General features: G+C 40.7%; 1 protein-coding gene across 1 annotated transcript in view; it reads left to right on the plus strand.

Annotated features, from left to right (window-relative positions):
- The window catches only part of PTPRS (protein tyrosine phosphatase receptor type S), a 600,332-nt gene extending 578,736 nt beyond the window's left edge, over nt 1–21,596 (plus strand). The window contains exons 28-34 of the mRNA XM_073652674.1: nt 2,558–2,843; nt 3,710–3,888; nt 3,965–4,091; nt 8,372–8,497; nt 16,306–16,460; nt 18,006–18,141; nt 19,644–21,596. Coding sequence (XP_073508775.1) covers nt 2,558–2,843; nt 3,710–3,888; nt 3,965–4,091; nt 8,372–8,497; nt 16,306–16,460; nt 18,006–18,141; nt 19,644–19,712 — 1,078 coding nt within the window. The 3' untranslated portion in view covers nt 19,713–21,596. The remainder of the gene's footprint in view (nt 1–2,557; nt 2,844–3,709; nt 3,889–3,964; nt 4,092–8,371; nt 8,498–16,305; nt 16,461–18,005; nt 18,142–19,643) is intronic.
- The last annotated feature ends 218 nt before the right edge of the window (nt 21,597–21,814 follow it).

Raw genomic sequence — 21,814 nt, forward strand, 5'->3', positions numbered from 1 at the left:
CTGTTAAAGCATTGTGAATGGATTGCTAGAAATCCCATGTCCACTATACGTCCCTGTTAGGGTTAAGCGAGTATGTTCTGTTCCGAGTATGCTCGGGCCGAGTTCCTAGTATTTACAGCTGCTCGGTGATATGGGTGAATTGCTCCCATGTGCATGATTTGCGACTGTTTGGCAGCTTTATTACATGTGAGGAATGTGTAAGAAATAGACAGCTTTATTACATGTGAGGAATGTGTAAGAAATAGACATTCCTCACATGTAGTAAAGCTGTCAAACAGTCGCAAATCATGCACACGAGCGATTCAACCACCGAGCAGCTGTAAATACTCGGAGCTCGGCCCGAGCATACTCGCCGAAAGGGTTAACAGAACATACTTGCTCATCACTAGTCCCTGTGCATCTGCTTATTACCCGCGGACACAAACATGCAGAGCGTCTTTCAGGACCGCAGCATGTCAATTTCTCTTGCGGGTTCGCATGTTGACCTTCCCCATAAACTAAAATCTATGAGAAAAGTCCACATGTGAGGAAAAAAAAAAAAATTGCGCCACTCATTTGCCTAATGAGGGCAGAAGCCGCACGGCTATTCTGCAGTGTTGGGCCGCAGGCGGCTCCTGACCGTGGGCACATACCCTTACAGACATTATTATCACAGTAACCATTGGGGCTCACACGATAAATTCACTATCTGTATATTTTCCACGTAGAACACATACCCATTATAGTCTGAGGTTGTTCACATGTCCAGATTTCCAAACTGTGTATCTGTAAAATTCATGAACACATGTCTGTTTTTGATCCGAGTCACAAATCAAAATAACAGACATAATCTATTGGTCCATGAAAATTACAGACAGCACACCAATGCCATCCGTGTGCAAACCATGTACTCCCGATTTTTAACACTGCAGTGGGTAGGAGAAGCTTTAGAATTATTTATTTTTGGGGGTGTGTGAGAAAAAATGGCTTTTTGATTGAGGCCCAAGTTTTTAATTTATCCTTCCCTGACCAATTAACAACAAACGGAAACCAGACAGACTCCATATGCAGTGCCTTGAAAAAGTATTCATATCCCATGAATTTTTTCGCGTTAAACCTATAAACTGTGAACAGCAATTTTCAAGTCTTGCCACAGATTCTCTATGGGATTCAGATCTGGACTAGATTGGACAGTCAATGTATTAGTTCATGTGAACATTGTGAGAAAAAATTGCAGCTTGCACTAGTCTCATTCTTTTTTTTTAATGACACTCACCTATACATTTCAATGGGTGCGCAGAAAATAAAAACATTCAGATGGCATACAGATGATTATATGGATCAAAATTCATCCATTTTTTTATTAATGAAAAAAATGGACAATTGTTCATACTCTTATGTGAACTTAGCCTAGCAATGTAAAAAACGGACATCACACTAATTGCCTCCATGTGCTGTTTCACAAGACTCAGTCACTTCACAACTGAATAGTTTTGTAGAAAAATAAATGTAATAAAATTGTTATAATAAAAAAAATGCTTTTAAACTTTTAACCCTTCTAACATCCCAACAAAATAAAAGGGTGTGTCAAAAATGAAGCTGATGTAAAGTAGACATATGGGTAATGTTATTCATTAACTATTTGGTCTGTTATAAGTAGTGTTGAGCGAGTATGTTCTGTTCCGAGTATGCTCGGGCCGAGCTCCGAGTATTTACAGCTGCTCGGTGATATGGTTAGATCGCTCCCATGTGCATGATTTGTGACTGTGTGACAGCTTTATTACATGGGAGGAATGTCTATTTCTTACACATTCCTCACATGTAATAAAGCTGTCTATTTCTTACACATTCCTCACATGTAATAAAGCTGTCTATTTCTTACACATTCCTCACATGTAATAAAGCTGTCTATTTCTTACACATTCCTCCCATGTAATAAAGCTGTCAAACAGTTGCAAATCATGCACATGGGAGCGATTCACCCATATCACCGAGCAGCTGTAAATACTCGGAGCTCGGCCCGAGCATACTCGGAACAGAACATACTCGCTCAACCCTAAGGGCAAAAAGTCCGTGCAGTGTAAAAAGGCATAATGATCAATGTGAAATGGTCCAGTGAACAAATGACCAAATGCTTGTTTGTCATTTGATGGTATCTTTCTTGCAGCATAAAGCTTACCTAAACCATAATATATAGGAACGATCGCGTGCATGGCTTTTGATACAAACCCCCTCCCAATCATTGCTAATAAACAAACGCCTCTTATATATACATTCTGCTGAGCTGTATAGATTGCAGTCACTCGCATCAGAATTGACAGATATCAGAACCAAAAATGTCCTCCAAAACTATTAGGCTTCCGAGATGTTCCTTCAATTCTCATACCTTAGAATATTGGTATTCATAGTTTACACCAAAATAATGTGCAAATCCTGAGTGGTTGTGTTGTGTGCACTAGCCAGTGAAAATCCCCCTTTAACCCTAACCCATTTTAGACTATTGCAAGTCATATGGTTTATTATAAAGCGTTGTTTATGGGCACTTTGAGTCTGTGCATTTATGGCATCTTTCTTCTAGTGCTGGAGTTGGGCGAACTGGCTGTTTTATTGTTATTGATGCAATGCTTGAGAGAATAAAGCATGAGAAAACGGTCGATATATATGGTCACGTGACGTTAATGCGCTCACAGAGGAACTACATGGTCCAGACGGAGGACCAGTACAGCTTTATTCATGATGCCTTGTTTGAAGCCGTGGCATGCGGAAACACAGAAGTTCCAGCTAGAAATCTCTATACATATATTCAGAAGCTAGCCCAGATTGAAACAGGAGAACATGTAACCGGCATGGAGTTAGAGTTTAAGGTAAGGGTATCGGAGAAACAGAAGGGATAATATTGTGCTAATATGCTCCTACATCCAACAGACTGACCGCACTGCACTCAGCTGTCCATGTACTAGAGCTGTCATCTGCCCTTCAAATATTGCCATCATACAATAAAGAATGCTGACACACAAATGTTTTATGACATTTCAATCTTGAAGTTTTAATATGATTGATATAGTGATAAAAAATGGTATTTTGATTAAGCTCTACAAAAGAAATTCTTAGTATGATATCACTTTTAGTACCAGTTTATTTGCCTTTTCTGTGGCTTTACGATTAACTGTATTTGTAAGATTATAAGTAATCACATTATTTGATTCTTTTTTTCCACTCAAATCAGAGATTTGCTCAAATGTATCATTGACATATTAAAGGGGCTGTCCTTATTTTTTTACCTAGATGCATGTAATTGGAGATAAAAAAAAAATAATTTTTGCAAATGGATTTCATTAAAAATGTAGCAAAATTTCTCTTCTCTTGCCTCTTTTTTTATTAAAAAGTTTTTTTTTAAAATGAAATGTAATTGGAAAAATGTTTTTTAGCCCCTAATGCATGCATTTAAATAAAAAATAAAATTGTCCCCAAAGGTAGATAACCCCTTTAAATGTCATTTTTCTTGTATTTTCTAATATGTACCTTTTATATAGCATTAAAATTTAACATGAGAAAAATGAAAACATTGCTCTTAATTTTTTCCCTTCATGGTGTTCATTGGTGACTACTTTGAACACAGTCAGATGATACTTTTAATACATGTGTGTATATATATATGGGTATATAGCTTAACAGATTTTGTTAACATTTTTTATATCATTTAAGTAATTTTTTTCTCATTTATGCTTAGCGCCTTGCCAATTCGAAAGCCCACACTTCCAGATTCATCAGTGCCAATCTTCCATGCAACAAATTTAAAAATCGCCTTGTGAACATCATGCCATATGAAACCACAAGGGTTTGCCTGCAACCAATCAGGGGTGTAGAGGGGTCCGATTACATAAATGCCAGTTTCATAGATGGCTACAGGTATGCTAGAGTCTGTATATCTTTAATCATGATGTTTTCACCTGTAGACATGCTAATATATTGTCCTCCTTTTTAGGCAGCAAAAAGCTTACATTGCAACACAAGGACCACTTGCAGAAACCACTGAAGACTTCTGGAGAATGCTATGGGAAAATAATTCCACCATTGTTGTAATGTTAACAAAACTTCGAGAAATAGGCAGAGTAAGTGACTTATTTTTCAGTTATAGAATCTATAGACATTCATATGAGTATTATAAAAACTGTCACTAGGTTAGTTCTGAAACTCTCACTACGGGACAATCCCTTTGTAAATGCTATAGATCCCCAAATAAAAAAAAAAAAAGCACGTAGTCACTTCCAGACTGGCACTGTTTCAGCGATGTCAGGGCTGTGTCCACCAGTGGTCATGTGACATTATGTAGCCTATTAGTGGCCTCTGATTGACTGCAGACTTAACAGTTCTGTTGATGGAACAATTCCCTTTGAAGGAAGTATGAAGACTGCAGCCGATCATCAACCATTGATTGATCATAGCAATGACATGTCTCTTGACCTTCAGGACAGGATACGCAATGCCGACTTTGCTGGAACATTGTTGGTCAAGGAGGTGAGTATGTGTTTTTATATTTTTTAGCTGGGGAACTTTATAATTTAAAAATGTAAACTTAATTGTACAAATATTTATTTTGGAAATTATAGGTCTTCCCCCACTATATCATAAATCGCAGTGATCATATTTAAAGTTTGTAAGTTACCCCCAATCCATACAATATGTGATAACCTACGGATTGCTGTGACTGCTGAGATCCAGAGAGTGGTGCTCTACAGTGTCCTGTAAGAATTAAGCAGAAGTCGAGCCTGCATACCTGATTTTTTGTCAGTGGGAGGAGTCGCTATTTAATTGTTGCTGTCACACTTGTGGATCGTGGACCCACTGCGCCTCATACCGGGGAGAGCCTGTATGGGTGTACAGTGGGTACGAAAAGTATTCAGACCCCTTTAAATTTTTCACTCTGTTTCATTGCAGCTATTTGGTAAATTCTAAAAAGTTCATTTTTTTTCTCATTAAAGTACACTCTGCACCCCATCTTGACTGAAAAAAAACAGAAATGTAGAAATTTTTGCAAATTTATTAAAAAAGAAACTGTAATATCGCATGGTAATAAGTATTCAGACGCTTTGCTCAGACACTCATATTTAAGTCACATGCTGTCCATTTCCTTGTGATCCTCCTTGAGATGGTTCTGCTCCTTCATTGGAGTCCAGCTGTGTTTAATTAAACTAATAGGACTTGATTTGGAAAGGCACACACCTGTCTATATAAGACCTCACAGCTCACTGTGCATGTCAGACCAAATGAGAATCATGAGCTCAAAGGAACTGGCCAAGGAGCTCAGAGACAGAACTGTGGCAAGGCACAGATCTGGCCAAGGATATAAAAGAATTTCTACATTACTCAAGGTTCCTAAGAGCACAGTGGCCTCCATAATCCTTAAATGGAAGAAGTTTGGGACCACCAGAAGTCTTCCTAGACCTGGCTGTCCAGCCAAACTGAGCATTCGTATAGAAGAGCCTTGGCAAGAGAGGTAAAGAACCCCAAGATCACTGTGGCTGAGCCCCAGAGGTGCAGTAGGGAGATGGGGGAAAGTTTCACAAAGTCAACTATCACTGCAGCCCTCCACCAGTCGGGCCTTTATGGCAGAGTGGCCCGACGGAAGCCTCTCCTCAGTGCAAGACATTTGAAAGCCCGCATAGAGTTTGCTCAAAAACACATGAAGGACTCCCAGACTATGAGAAAAAAGATTCTGGTTCTGGTCTGATGAGACAAAGATAGAACTTTTTGGTGATAATTCTAAGCGGTATGTGTGGAGAAGACCAGGCACTGCTCATCACCTGCCCAATACAATCCCAACAGTGAAACATGGTGGTGGCAGCATCATGCTAAGGGGGTGTTTTTCAGCTGCAGGGACAGGATGACTGGTTGCAATTGAAGGAACCATGAATGCGGCCAAGTGCAGAGATATCCTGGATGAAAACCTCTTCCAGAGTGCTCTGGACCTCAGACTTGGCCGAAGGTTCACCTTCCAACAAGACAATGACCCTAAGCACACAGCTAAAATAACAAAGGAGTGGCTTCAGAACAACTCTGTGACCATTCTTAACTGGCCCAGCCAGCGCCCTGACCTAAACCCAATTGAGCATCTCTGGAGAAACCTGAAAATGGCTGTTCACCAACGTCCACCAACGTTCACCATCCAACCTGACAGAACTGGAGAGGATCTGCAAGGAAGAATGGCAGAGGATCCCCAAATCCTGGTGTGAAAAACTTTATTTCCCAAGAAGACTCATGGCTGTGCTAGCTCAAAAGGGTGCTTCTACTCAATACTGAGCAAAGGGCCTGAATACTTATGACCATGTGATATTTGTTTTTCTTTTTTAATAAATTTGCAAAAATTTCTACATTTCTGGGCTTTTGTCAGTCAAGATTGGGTGCAGAGTGTACTTTAATGAGAAAAAAATGAACTTTTTAGAATTTACCAATTGGCTGCAATGAAACAAAGAGAGAAAAATTTAAAGGGGTCTGAATACTTTCTGTACCTACTGTAACTACGCGACCACCTGAGTTTTCACTAGAGCCCCTGATGGTCGGGTTAGACTTGGGCCCAGGTGGACGCAAGGTGCTACTCCAGGACAGATCCTGGTACCATGGCAGCTGACCCCACAGGTCAGGATAGTAGAACGGACTAGGAGTCCAATGCAGAACCTGATACAGAGTATATAGATGTAGTTGCTCGTACAGACGGGACGGATACTGGAATCGGGACTGGCAGCGTGGGACTCAGACTCGGGTATTGCTGGAGTGTTTTCAGGGTTCATGTACCGCTGGAGCAGTTTTGGGTTCAGGTACCACCGGAGCTGTTTCGTATTCAGGTACCGCAGATGCGGTTTTGGGTTTAGGTACTGTCAGAGTTGTTTTGGATTCAGGTACCGTCGCAGCAGTTAAGGATTCAGGTACCGCCGGAGCAGTTTCAGATTCAGGTACCGCCGGAGAGCTTTTGGATTCCGGTACCGCCGGAACGTTTTCAGATTCAGGTACCACACAGACAGGACGGGAACTAGAAAGCAGAACTGGTACTGTTACATACAGATTAAACTGGACTAGTACTGGGACTTCATCACTAGCTAGAATTTTACAGACTGACTAACTGCAATTGTTGCTCAGGCACCACCCTACAGGTAGAGGTGCCTTAAGTACTAAGTATCTGCCAGCTATTGGCTAGAGAAAAATAGGATTGAGCGCGCTGTCTCCTTAAGAGACTGGGAGTGCGTGCCCTAAACGCACCACCAGAGGGCTGAGTAAGTAAGGGTGGTGAGTAAGTCGGCGTCCCTTTCGGGATGGAGAAGTGGAGGCATGCAGGGACCCCAGTGTTATAGTTACATTTTCCTGTACTTCAAGGGGAATAACCAACAACGTACAAAGCACAATGTTTACTCAATATCCCCTTTCGCAATTGAATATACTTGTATTTCTCACGCATTATTTATTAGGCTTTGTTCACACTGGCCCCATGCGTTCCATTTTTACAGGATCTATCACAGATTCCACTGAGTTTGTAAATTTATCTGACTATTTCAAAACATTTTTTGCATTGAATAAACTAGCTCTGCAGATTATGCTCTTTTGTTGTTTAAATTGGTTGTCCAGTACTATTGATAATGCCCCAATGTATTTTTATAGTGAAAAGAAGTTTCTTTGTAAATACCTTGCGCTGCTGTTACTGCCTGTGAGCGGTGCTATGGCTGGCTGCTCACAGGCATCACGTGACCACCCCGCTGATGTTACATCAAGTGAGGCGTGACAACCCCGCGGTGGCTGCTGGGTTGTGGGCGGGGTTATGCACTTTCTCGATGAATGAGGAGAGGGAAACCGCGCGGTGGATGCTGGGTTGTGGGCGGGGTTATGCACTTTCTCGATGAATGAGGAGAGGGAAACCGCGTGGTGGATGCTGGGTTGTGGGCGGGGTTATGCACTTTCTCAATGAATGAGGAGAGGGAAACCGCGCGGTGGATGCTGGGCGTGGACCCCGGCCACAACCCTGCATCCACCGTGGAACGCAGAAGTGAGTCACCCCCGGCTGCATCCCGAACTTGACGTGACGTCAGCGGATGTCAGAGCCGGCTGCAGCCGGGGGTCACGTGATGCCTGTGAGTGGCCAGCTATAGCACCGCTCACAGGCAGTAACATCAGCGCAAGGTATTTACAAAGAAACTTCTTTTCACCATAAAAATACATTGGGGCATTATCAATAGTACTGGAGAACCCTTTTAAGAGTAGCAGAAACCACACATACAACATATATGATACACTATAGGTAGAATTGTACTGCAATATTATACAATCCTGTTGTTTTTTGTGCTTATTTGCTTTGTTTTTATAACGGCCTCTCATTTATTCTGAAATTATTTTTGTTACTTTACAGGAAAAATGTCATCAGTATTGGCCTGCTGAGCGTTCTGCTCGGTATCAATATTTTGTAGTTGATCCAATGGCTGAATATAACATGCCTCAATATATCTTGAGAGAATTTAAAGTCACAGATGCGAGGGTAAGTCTACGAGAGGTGTTACATTTAAGTACAACTTATTTTGGTTTTCATATATGGTTTTTGGACTCATAGTTTCTATATGTAAAACACATTGCCTTACTGTATTTCACCGTGCAAGCTGTTTGGTTAAAAACTACAGCAACTACCATTAAAACATGCAGGTTTTTTTCTCTGCCATTGAACTTGTGTTGCGCTGCCTGCCATCATGAGAAATTAATGTGTTTGAAAAATGGTAATGTGCAACTTACTGATAAACGTGAGGGAAGGTCAAAAACACAAAGAGAACATACACATATATGTACACACAATAAAATTATATACAAGATTAATGTTATCTGATAAATAAATCAATAAATATATGTTGAGTATCTGTGCATATAGGTATTGGACTATAACTTAAAATGACCCTAGGTGAAAATTAGCAATGCAAACCAGAGAAAAAAGAAACAGATTATGGTCAATAGATAAAAAAAACATGAATTTTATTACAGAAATAATAGAAAAATCTACAGTGAATATGCAACAAAAGCTAAAAGGCAGCACATATCACATAAGAAATAGGATTACCATAATAAGAGTAAGAAAGCGAATGCTAGTGGAGAGAATATGGAATAGGGGAAGGGAACTGCTGTGATATGGTGTACACATATAACAAATCTACATGATGCACTGTGCATAAGTGTAGTATAATTGCTGATATGATATTAAAGTGCAATTGGGCAGTGAGTATAAGTAAAATGCACCCATAAATGGATTACCAACTGGGATCAAGGTATGGGGTATAACAAAATGCAAATAAATCCTGGCTATGAACAGATTTTGGTTAATCCAGTATGAAAGATAACTTGTAAACGTGAGTCATAAGGAGTGCCCAGGTAAAGCCTGGCAAGGGCAATAGATATACCTGGACTGATGTAAGCAGCAGCTTCCACGATATGCACCCATCCCGACACACATTTTGGCGTACCTTCATCATTGGGTTGGGTCATCTAGGATAGTCAGGTATAAGGAGGAGTCCTGACACCAATGAGAGATGGTTGGGGTGATGGGTGACGCATGCGTAAACAGGAGGTCCTGTGAGATCATCGGTCTCCGCCTCATGTGACCCGCAACGTCACAGACAAGTGACAGTGATGCCTGGGAAACGAAAGACATAGTGGATGGAGGCATCAGGGCACAGTGCAAACATGCGTACCACCCCATCAGCTGCATTGGAGAAATAATGAATGTGACTATTAGGGCTGTGCAGTCGGAGTCGTGGAGTCTGAGTCGGAGCCCATTTTGGTGGAGTCGGTATAAAATGGACCAACTCCGACTCCTGAAATATATAATAAATTGGGTACAGTAGTTCAATGCAGTTTGTGGGGAATATTTGTTCATAATAATTTGGGAAAGTTATGAAATGTCCTATAAATGTCTGTCCTATTCCTGAGCTAAGGCTCTAGACTTTTATCTGAGATGAATTTGTTCTACAGTAAATTCATCACTTAAACATGAGCCATGTATGAGGGAGTCGGAGTTGGAGTCGGTGTAATGGAAATTCAGAAGTCGGAATCGGAGGTTTGGCTTATCGACTCCACAGCCCTGGTAACTATTGTGTTGAATTGAAGAGGAGCATCAGTGTATTAACCCGGTGGACCCCAAGATGGCATTAAGTGGGCAATATTATATACAAGTTTAGCAAAGAATTGGATGGAAAAAAAAATATAATAAAAAATGAATAGTAAATAAATATAAATAAGCAGATAAATAATTGGAATACCATGAAGGATATGGGTGTGCCGAACCATCTGATCAGTGTCATTAGGAACCTTTACATCGACCAAGAAGCAACAGTCTGAACGGAACAGAGCGACACGGCATGATTCAAAGTAGAGCGAGGCTTCAGACAAGGCTCCTGTCACCATTTCTCTTCAATTCACATGCAGAAGCTATTTTCAGGAAGGCTGGACTTGCCGACAAAGAAGAAGGGATCAAAATTGCTGGACGAATTATCAACAACCTTAAATATGCTGACGATGCAACATTGATAGCAACAAGCGTAAATGGAATGAAGGACTTATTAAGGAGTGTCAAGATGGAAAGTTCGAGCATGGGACTCCTACTCAATGAAAAAACCTTAGAATGTTTTTATTGCTGATCACATGTCATCAGGGCGGAGTTCCGTGCATCTACCACAATTGTCAGTGAGCATGCTTTTACTTTTTTTACCAACTCCTTCAGCCTACTCGGATCAAGCTACGACTTGCCTACTTTGGATACATCATATGAAGAGAGCAATCACTGGAGAAGGACATCTTGGTTGGAAGAATACAAGGAACAAGGCGAACAGGAAGACCAGCAACCTGATGGCTTAATGCTATCAAGATGAACCTATCTAGGCTTGCACAAGATCAATCTTCCTACAAAGTGTTCATCCATCCATCAAGTCGCCATGGCTAAAGATTGAGCTGAAGGCCATTAAACAAATATAATAAATAAGTGGACTTCAAATCTTGTATATAGGGACTAAGTGCAAGGGCATGTATATATAAAAAAAATTGTCTGCTTCATAATGTAGTGTTTAAATGAGATTATGTCTGTTGATAAGAAATACAGCTTATAGACATAGAATTAGCCATAGAGATACTGTGTTAAGAAAGCGAACCGGTGTGTGAATATAGTAAAGTCAGGAAAAACATATTATATATATACTTGGTGAGGGGAATGTACTGAACATAGGCAACAAAACCAATATGAAAGTGAAATAAAGGTCAACAAAAGTTTGGAACATGGGCCTTATGTAATATGCTACAAATTTAATGCATAATGCAGGTAGGTAAAAATAAAGTGCATACAGTGCAAAAGAGAGTGTGTAAAAAAATTCATACGGTGCAAAAAAAAGTGTATAAAACGTGCATATGTCATGCTGGCCGGTGACACATGTGGTTTGTGGACCTACTGTGCCACAGGGGCGGACTTAGCTAGGAGGGGTATACATAGAACGGCCTTATGTTCACAAAAAGAACGGGCATTGCTGAATCAGGCTTATTTCCTGATCGCTGCAAGGACCTTTAAGTACGCCCCTAATGCAGTCATGTGACGCGCCACATGACCGCATGAGATAAAACCTACGCTATAGGTGGCGCATGCGCCGCAGGTATCACATCGTCTGCGCACATGCCAGACAAGGGGAACCCACGGAACGCATGCGCACAGCGTAACCAAGCCAGAGTCAAGGCAGGAGAAGAACGCAACAGCAGGTCAACATAGGCTCCTAAATATGGGAACCTATACATTGTATTACTTCATGCATGCCAGAGCAGACATAATCATCAATCCATTAAATATATAGTAATACATAGAAAATTAATGTTTATATATATAAATACGCAGGATTACATATGAACATATAATTATAATATAGTCCACAAGACAGGCACAATAGAAATACAAGCATACAGTGAAGTCTTCATCCCCTAGTTTAAAGGTGGAATGCTTGAATGGAGAGGAGCAATAGGCTCGTATCCACTAAAGGTCCGTACAGAGATGTATGACAGGTCATCAACAGGGTATACTAGGTGAAAAACATATATGTTAAAAACAAATAACAAAACAGATAAAAATAAGAATTAAAAACAATGCCACAGAACTATAATACAGAGGCAGCAGGAGAATAGAATCTTAACCGTATTTATAAAAACGGAGAAAAACTTAAAGCTTCATTAAGCCCCCTCGGGCTAATTGTGTCCAAATTCACCATCCATCTTGCTTCCCTTTGAGCTAAAAGCTGTTTTATGTTACCGCCCCGAGAGCCAAGACGCACAACTTCAATACCACGCACTTGTAACGTTTTTGGATCACAACCATGAGATGTTTTAAAATGGCATGGTAGGGTCTTGAGCTCATGGGGATCAGTCACTGTCCTGGCCGCGCCAATGTCCCGCACGTGCTCGCGTATCCTCACACGGAGCTCCCTAGATGTCAACCCTATATATATCAAATTACATTCACAAGTGGCATAATATATCACATTACTAGTACCACAAGAGATGTAATGAGAGATTTTATATTCACGGGAGCCATCCGAAGATGTGAAGACGCCGCTGCGCAGGACATTGGCGCAGGCAAAACAGTGACCACAAGGAAAGCATCCCACGGTTGGTCCGCGGGACCCAAGTGGGTTGGGTATGTGGGGAACATAGTGACTGGACACTAATAGATCCTTCAAATTTCTAGCATGACGAGCTGTTATCAGTGGAAATTTTTCCAGGTGATCACGTAACGCCAGCTCTGTGCCCAAAATTGCCCAATGGCGAGCTAGAATCTGTCGCATCACGTCCCACTCATGGTTAAATGGCGAGATGTAACGGATTTTGTCCTGCATATCTTTCTTCTGTTTAACCTGACTGGGATATAAGAGACTATTATGGGGAGTGCCTCGTGCCCTCTCATAGCCACGCCTGATGCTACGATTGCTGTATCCACGTTGTTTAAAACGCATGGTTAAGTCTGCGGCCTGGGCCTCAAATTTGGAATTGGTGGAGCAGATCCGCCTCATCCTCAGGAACTGATCAACTGGGACGGCCCGAATCACAGGTGAGTAGTGTGCCGAATCAGCATGGATCAAGGCATTAACCGACGTAGACTTTCTGAAGACGTCAGTGTCGACGACGGACTGTTGATCCACCTCCAAACAGACGTCCAGAAAATCAATGCGTTCGGTATGATAAGTATATGTGAGTCTAATTCCACGCGAATTCGTATTAAGACGTGCCATAAACTCCTGGAGCTCCCCCACCGTCCCTCTCCTGATTCTGGGTGTCTCTGTTTGTCTGTGCTGTGTCCGAACTATTTATTGTACTAAAAGTATTTAATAAAGATTATTATTTTTTACCGTATTGCTCCTTAGCTTTAGCTAGGAGGGGTGTAGCTAATCGGCTACCTGGTGTTCACTGGAGCGCCTGATGATGGAGTCAGATTGAGCTGCAGGTAGCCGCCAGGTACCACTCCTAGTTAGTCCCCAGTACCTCAGCTGCCGATCCCGGGGTCGGGTTCGCTGGACGGAGACACGGGAGCGGAGTCACAGACAGGAAGGATTCGTAGACTGACTGACAGTGTGGACAACTTTGACTTCGGGGATAGGTTTTCGGGAGACGGTTCAGGTACCGCCGGAGCAGCTTCAGGGTCACGAATAAACTACACAAGACTACAGGGATGAAACTGAATAATGAAATAACTATATTACACTAAAGATGGGGAACCTAACAATATACAGTTGCAAACACACTACCACTAAGAAACTATATGGGGTTGTTCAGACACCTCCTTATTGGGGAGTGTGCATTTTATAGCGGATGCCTCCCAGCTGTTGGCTGGGGTTACCTTTGCAGGTACGCGATGCCCCTTTAAGAGCAGGGGAGCGTGCACTAGGTGCGTCGCTGGAAGCCTGTGCGGCGTGCACAGGGAAAGGAGGGAGAGGAGCACGAGTAAGCTGCTGGTGCGGTGGAGGGCAGGGAACCATATGGGGGCGCTGACAATAAATGTTACAGCATACAATGCAATCATATGCTAGTATGTGTCTGGTCGCGAACAATTACACACAAAAGTGGCCATATGCGTCAGCACTATCATAGTATCAGTATGATAAAAAATAAATAATAAGAAACAGCAAATTGTGTATTTGGCCTGATAGAACTTAACATTTGTAAGTAACGGTGTAATATCTGTATATTTGGGGTCGTTCACATGACCGTATCTTCGGTCTGAGTGCGTGAAAAGTTGCCGCATGCTTTACTTTCTTCCGTAAATTGGATGTGACTCACCCATTCTGCAATCATTTACAGGACCATTTACAGTGTTCTATGCTGCAGAATGGTAATGTATCCATAAAAATTGGATGTCATACGGATGGTCCGTATGCCGTCCGTTTTTTTTCTCGCACACATTGACTTGCATTGGCGAGTCTCGCCCGAGATACGCGGCATACGCAGCATGCTGCGATTTTTTTTCTCAGTCCAATTTAAGCTGAGAAAAAAATCGCAGATGAGCTGTAACTCATAGAATAACATTGGTCAGAGTGTAATACGATTTTTAATCGGATTGCACTCGTCCGTTTTTTCTCACAAATAAATATGAGCCCTTAGGTATACAGTCATGGCTGAAAGTGTTGGCACCCTTGAAATTGTTCCAGAAACTGAAGCTTGTTGATGGTTATAGGAAGCGATTGATTGCAGTTATTTATTCCAAAGTGTGTGCAACCCAGTGTTAAGTTGAAGGTGCCAACACTTTTGTCCATCTCTTTTTTTGGGGTTTTGTGTGAAATTATGTCTAATTTACCTTTTTTTCTCTGTTTTTTTTTGTATTGTTCCAATACACACAAAGGAAATAAACATGTGTAAGAAAACTTGTAACTGTAATAATTTTCTGGGAGAAATACTTCATTTTCTGGATCAATTTCAAGGGTGTCAACACTTTCGGCCATGACTGCATTACCTTAATGTGGTGATTCAAATTTTTGTTGTCAGATTTTATTTGGCTTATAGAAGATAAACAACACTTTTCATATTCAGCAAAGTGAAATGTTCAAATAAATGAAGTTGTTTGTCAGGAACAATACCGGGGGGATCACACAATATCCCACCGCTGCCGTCACTTTGTCAGGTTTGTCAGGGATTCGCACACACACGATCCCGTTTACTCGCTACGTAGCTATCGGCAAGCAAGAATAGCGCTTATGGCGTGCACACCTCCGGATTCCAACTCATGGAATATGTGTATACGCCCCCGTTCGATCACTGCCAGCTTCACGATAGCCCAATTATGATTATTCACTGCTACCACCGATCAGATTTGAAATACAATACAGGCCTGATTGGACGCCTGCTTTCTGGTAAGAACGATTACAGGACAGAAGGAACAGACTATTAAATTTTATATTTAATCCAAAAGGGAGGCAGTTTTTAGGAAAAATATACAAATGGAGACAATAAAGTACAGAATATACAGTTACACCAAAATTAAAGGGATTAATAGAAGATCTTACTCGACAGATCGCAGAGACGATTCAGTCTAGCTGGAGGGAAGCATTCCAATGTTTGTTATGCGAACATGACCCCTGCTTACACATAAATATGTAACTTCCAGCATGAGTATCAATCTTCAGTTGGATCTTTTATGCCGAAGGGGAGACCTGCCCACACACTCCCCTGCGATGACCTCACGTGGGGTGGGCTCCACCCTTCATGAGTTTATTAAAATATCTAACGTCTGCAATAACTCCTTGTTGGTTGATCGCAGAAGCTCGCAAGTCATGCCATATTTTTTATTATGAATTTACCTTTCTTTAGAGACTACACATGGCATAGCTGTGGTCTGTTATTTTTGTACTTTTGCATTACAGCTCACCGGAAGGGCTCACAGATCCGTAAAAATATGCGTATTGTTCCTTAGCTGACCTTTCCGCTAAAAATATGTGTCCCATTATTATCGGAAGTATAGAACTTCTGATATTTCGTGTTGGTGCCGGTGAGACTGCAGATTTGTGTTGACCAAGTAGGGGATGCCCTGGGGGTAAGAGAGAATTCTTTAGAAGCTAGGAGCTGCATCCTCCTGACCCAGGTGTATATTTATCACAGACCTCTGTTACTAGAAGCTCCATTCGTATGGTAATGAGTTTGCCTCCTCTGGGCTGGACTGCTATTTGCTTAGAAGCAACTGGCCAAAGCCTCAGCTCTTCTGACAAATGGCAGATAGGGGAGGAAGAGAGAGATTCTTAATATTTTCTATGTCATTGTTTTATTTCATTATTTATTTTTTTCCTATTATAGGATGGCCAGTCTCGCACGGTACGACAGTTTCAGTTCACTGATTGGCCAGAACAAGGCGTGCCAAAATCAGGCGAAGGCTTCATCGATTTCATAGGCCAAGTGCACAAAACAAAGGAGCAGTTTGGGCAAGATGGTCCTATATCTGTTCACTGCAGGTAGGAATCCATATGACTTTTATAAAGATTGGTGCAATATATTTCAGTACCATTGTGTAAATTGTCTGTAGTTTATGCACCATGCAGTAAATGTATGATACGTCCTGGTGATACATCATGCCATAACTGCTTGATCACTAAGTTTGTAGCTCTTGCCTCTCATCTTCTGAACTCACCTGTGAAGATAAAATTGGGAGACCCATGTGCATATTAAATTGTCAGTTGATCCGCCCAATAATGGCGGTTGTTGCCGACTTCGATCTAATGTTTGTAAAGGCCTTTACAAAATCTACATAAGAGAAGATTGATTCACAGTGAAAGCTACATTTAGGCTGCGTGCCCACGTAGCGTTTTTCAAGCGTATATGCTGCGGAATTTCCGCAGCGTAAACGCTTCAAAAACTCTTGGTAATCCGCACCCCCATGGTCCTCAATGGCATTCCGCAATGTCAATGCCCACGCTGCGGATTTTTCCGCAGCGTTTATGCTTCGTTCAAAAATCCGCAGCATGTTCATTAATTTTGTGTTTCCGCAAGCGGAATTGCCTTTTGCAATACATTAAAAAACGCAAGGCAATTCCGCATGTGGAAAACGCTCGATAAACGCATGCGGAATTCCACATGCATTTTTCCAGGAGAGGACTTGCAGAAATGAAGCAGAAATTTTCTGCTTCATTTCTGCAACGTGGGCACATAGCCTTACACTGCAAAATAAACGCGAACCAACATTGTTAAAAACACTTATTTCATGATTGATTATCTTGTTGTGTAACTAGGCTGATGATCATCCGATGAACGAGCACAACTCATTCATCGGGTAAAATAATCTTTTATGCAGCACAAAAAAATCGGTGTTCTTGGCTTTGCATCATCCTGTGTAAACAGGACTCACACTGCTGAGAACCATTGCAGTCTATGTACACTGAGTGATCTACTGTAGATCGCTCTGCACTCATCGTTCGCTTTGATCTGTGCGTGTGAACAGACATTTAAACAACCACCATCATATCTTCTCGCTAGAGTACAAAGTTCATATCTCATTAAGCACATTTCATAACTGGTGTGCCCCGCTACCAGAAGTTCACTCCTCTCAGACTGGAGTGCAATAAGTTATGCCACTGAGGTTTGGTAACTTTCCATGAATTTAATGGGCAGGAGAAGCCACTCTCCATTCCCACCCATGCTCTATCCACATTGATGTAGCTGGCTGAGACAGGCGTGAAAACGTCCTAATATTTTTGTGCAATTTCCAAGTTGTGCAAAAATATTGTGACTTATGACGACAGAATTCTGATCTAAACAGCTTAATGAATGAGCCCCCCCTAAACTTTATCCATATTTTCTCACATGTGGTGGTACTTCAGACTGTTGGCAAACTATAGACAACTGATTCCAGCTCAGACAGATGGTAAACTGCCTGTAATATTCAAGTGAGAGTATATTAAATGCAAGTTGTGCAATTTACTTGTATGGAATTTTTCATTTACTCTCTCCATTTTTTCACGACTTTTCATTTGAAATGACATTTTCATTTGGTGGTTCTCTAGTGCTGGAGTCGGCAGAACAGGGGTATTTATCACCCTCAGTATAGTCCTAGAGAGAATGCGTTACGAAGGTGTGGTAGATGTTTTTCAAACTGTTAAGATGCTGCGAACTCAAAGACCTGCAATGGTGCAGACAGAGGTATGTTTCACAAAATTGTACAATGCTATGCCTCTTTTCTCTCTGTACTTGTGTTCTGATTGTTATAAAATTCCAGCATATCTTGATTTCTGACTATATTTATAACTATTTCCACATTACTACATTATTACATTAGATGACACTACATTACCGAAAATAAAAATCTGATTCCAAAACATGTTGCTATTTCTTGTGTAGCTTTCGTACAAATTTAAATGAAAGTGCATTGGGGTCATGTGTGTGCACTTCCAGATTAATCTGCATGTGACTTCAAAACGTAATTTTTCAGCGCTGGTATTAATTGTCATGCTAGGACCTATACAGCCATTCCACTAATGTTGACAGTTTCTCTTTAAGTTTATATAGTTGTAAAAATGCAGAACTATGCAAAATAGTAGTGTAATTCATGCCTTATGCAATTAAATTGGACAATAATGATGGCTTAAAGGGAATCTGTCACCAGGTTTTGCCGCCTAATCTGAGAGCAGTATTATGTACAAATAGAGACCCTGTTTCCAGCAATGTGTCACTTACTGGGTTGCTGTAGTTTGCGTAAAATAATTGTTTTATCAGCAGGAGGTTATCACTAAAGGACTAGTAAATCTGATGCCAGGTAGTTCTCCATATTCATGAGCTGTGTATAACTCCGCCCCAGCATTGATTGGCAGCTTCCTCTGTGCACTGTACATTGGGCAGAAAGCTACCCGTTAGTGATACAAGTGGGTTCTACAGACCTCAGCATTCAGAGTACTGGTAGATCTGCAGCAGAGAAAGCAGTGATTTTTATAAAAATGACAGCAAGCAGCTCAGTAAGTGACATTGTTGGAATTAGGGTCTCTGCCCCTACGTTATGCTGCTATCAGATGGGGTAGCAGAAACTTTAAAAATGTTACTGCTGTTTTTTGGCATATCAACTAAGCATTGTAGGTGAAAAGCGAATTCAGTGTTAACTAGTGCATATTCTCATATGAGAGACTTGGAGGCTCTATCGTGAGATATTAAAGGGGTTGTCCACTACTAGGACAACGCCCTTCTTGAACTAAATGCTTAGCCCCTATAAAATAAAAAAGTTTATGCTCACCTCCTGTGCCAGCCCCGTTTCCACAGTGTCAGCACTCGCTGTCCCGGAGCTCCCCTGCGGTTGTTGTGACACATGAGCCCGGTGCCCAATCTGCGCTGGCATCACTGTCTTCGCCTTAGGACAAATCGAACATGCAGAGGAAGTCCGGCTGTAGCTGATGTCGACAGGAGGCGGGGACAAGTAGTGGACAACTTCTTTAAATCCCATACAGCTCTATACTAATACTAGCTTTCCTGACGTGTGCTTCGGTTGACAGCCCTTATGTCCATGCACAATAGCCTATGCACAGTGCCAAGCATTTATCAGAATGTTGTCTGTTGAAATTTACATAACTTAAAAAAAAAACGTGCTAAAATATGTTTCCATGTGTTTAAATAGTGCAGGGTAAAACTTATATGAAATACTTTCTTCTCTTTCTTAGGATGAATACCAGTTTTGCTACCAGGCTAGTTTGGAGTATCTGGGCAGCTTTGATCACTATGCAACATAAGAAGCCATCTTAATTGAACATGGTCAATCACAGACATCATCACAGTTTCTGCTGACCCTCTTAAAAGGCCTGAACTCATAAACTGAAAGACTCTGACACCAGGGGTGGGAGATTAAACGCATTTTTACAGATGTCACATTCAGAATTCTGTGGTGTAAGGAGACTTTCTGAGATTTAGGTGACTTATATTTTAAAATGCTTTTAATGTGATAATTCAATCACTGTTCTTGAATATACTGTACATGGATCTTGTACCAAAAGTGGTAATCCCAGATTGTGTAACAATGTATGTTCTTTCATAAGAAGATAAGAGGAACTGATGTTGCATCCTTGAGGCTCATTTTATTTTCAAACTTTTAAAGTAGAACTGTTCCGACAGAATATCTGCAATGTTTGTGAACTGGTAAATTTAGTTATTTATACGTGTGTTGTAACTTTACCAAGAGCCCATTAAGAAAAAGTAAGCCAGGCAAAAGGAAAATGAAGCAGGCTGCTGGTGAAAACCATGGCTGGATAAGTTGTAACTTGCCCAATGAGCCACCACTACCTGCCTCTGCCTTGCATCATTCCTATACATTACGGTTATGTTGGACTTTATTACTAATAATTTGCACACATCTTGATTTACACCCTACAAAAGGTTTCAGCCTATCTTATCTCTCCTAGAAGATTTAACATAAAGAAATGTTTAATTTTCTTAAAGTTCCTTTGTTGATTGTAAATGAGAGAGGAGATAGGGCAGGAAAGTGCTGTACCCTGATGTCCAGCAGTGAAGTGACTGTGGCCAATAATTTCTTTATATTTTTACTGTTTTTTTCTTTTTTAATGTCCACAATGCCGTGAGTCCAAAATCCAAAGTGCAGCTTGTATATTTCAAAGTGTACATCAGTAGCTTGCTTTTAAGTATTGTATCTGTATTCATTCAAGTGACATTAAAATTAGACCCTTTTTTATATTGTATTGCCTTTTTGTAAAGAGAAAAATATCAATGTAATGACGAGACATTCTACAGTTCATATTCTGTTAAAGACTGTCTATTTTTTCACTGTAGAGATGTTCTAGGCAATGGCTACTATACAACCCAGTGAGCTGCTCGTCTTCGGTCTACTTTTTCTACTACTGACAGAGAATAAATTCTGTTGGATTGTTCCTAGTGATTAGAAAGAATATAGCACATCATTCCACCTAACCAAGGAAGTCGGGCTTATATTAAATGTACCAAAAATATTTATTTACATAAAAAGAAAAAAAAAACCACAAAACAAGAGCAAACCCATGTAAATAGAATATAACTCTTTTCACAAGACCCTTCGCACTATTGTCTGTGCCCTTCCTTTCCCATGGAGTACATATGTGTGCTAAAATTCTCAGATGTCTTTCTTTTAGGAGAGAAGAGAGGCAGGGGTTAAAAAAAAATCTATTTAATAGGTAATGTTCTAAAACCTGTTTGATATTTGCAGCAACTCCATTATATATCAATTGCCCAACATGTAACCTAAGAATAATAGCATATTACAAAGGAATGTGTAATGCAGAATTGTGCATATTTTGTAATACTTCATTCTTTGTAGAACAATCTGGCCTCCCCATACAAGAATAAAATCCTTGAGAAACAACACTCAGAATGTACAGAAAATGGTACGATGTGCTGACATTTAGAGAGAAATTATTGTGGAAGAAACGTGTACTGTAGTCACAAGACAGTGGTCGCTGCATTCAGTAACACAAACTATTTTAAAAAATAAATTTCAACCTTCTGTTCATCTTAATTGTAAAGTGCAACTGTCAACTCTTTATAACTGTAATTGAAACAGCAATGAAATGTGATTTACTCACCATAATGTATGTAGAAATATCAGCTTTGTATTAAAAAAGTCAAAATAACTCTGACTATTATTGTGTCTGATAAATGCAGCTTAACCCCTTCACCCCCAAGCCTGTTTTCACCTTCCTCACCAAATTTTACAATTCTCGGAGTCCCTTTATGTAGTAATTACTCTGGAACGCTTCAATGGATCCCAGTGATTCTGAGACTGTGTTTTTTCACAACACATTGTACTTCATGTTAGTGGTAAATTTAGGCCGATATTTTTTGTGTTTAT

The sequence above is a fragment of the Phyllobates terribilis genome, unplaced genomic scaffold, assembly GCF_046119375.1.
Source record: "Phyllobates terribilis strain yellow unplaced genomic scaffold, ASM4611937v1 Scaffold_1__5_contigs__length_1240528914, whole genome shotgun sequence".
Classification (NCBI taxonomy): Eukaryota; Metazoa; Chordata; class Amphibia; order Anura; family Dendrobatidae; genus Phyllobates; species Phyllobates terribilis.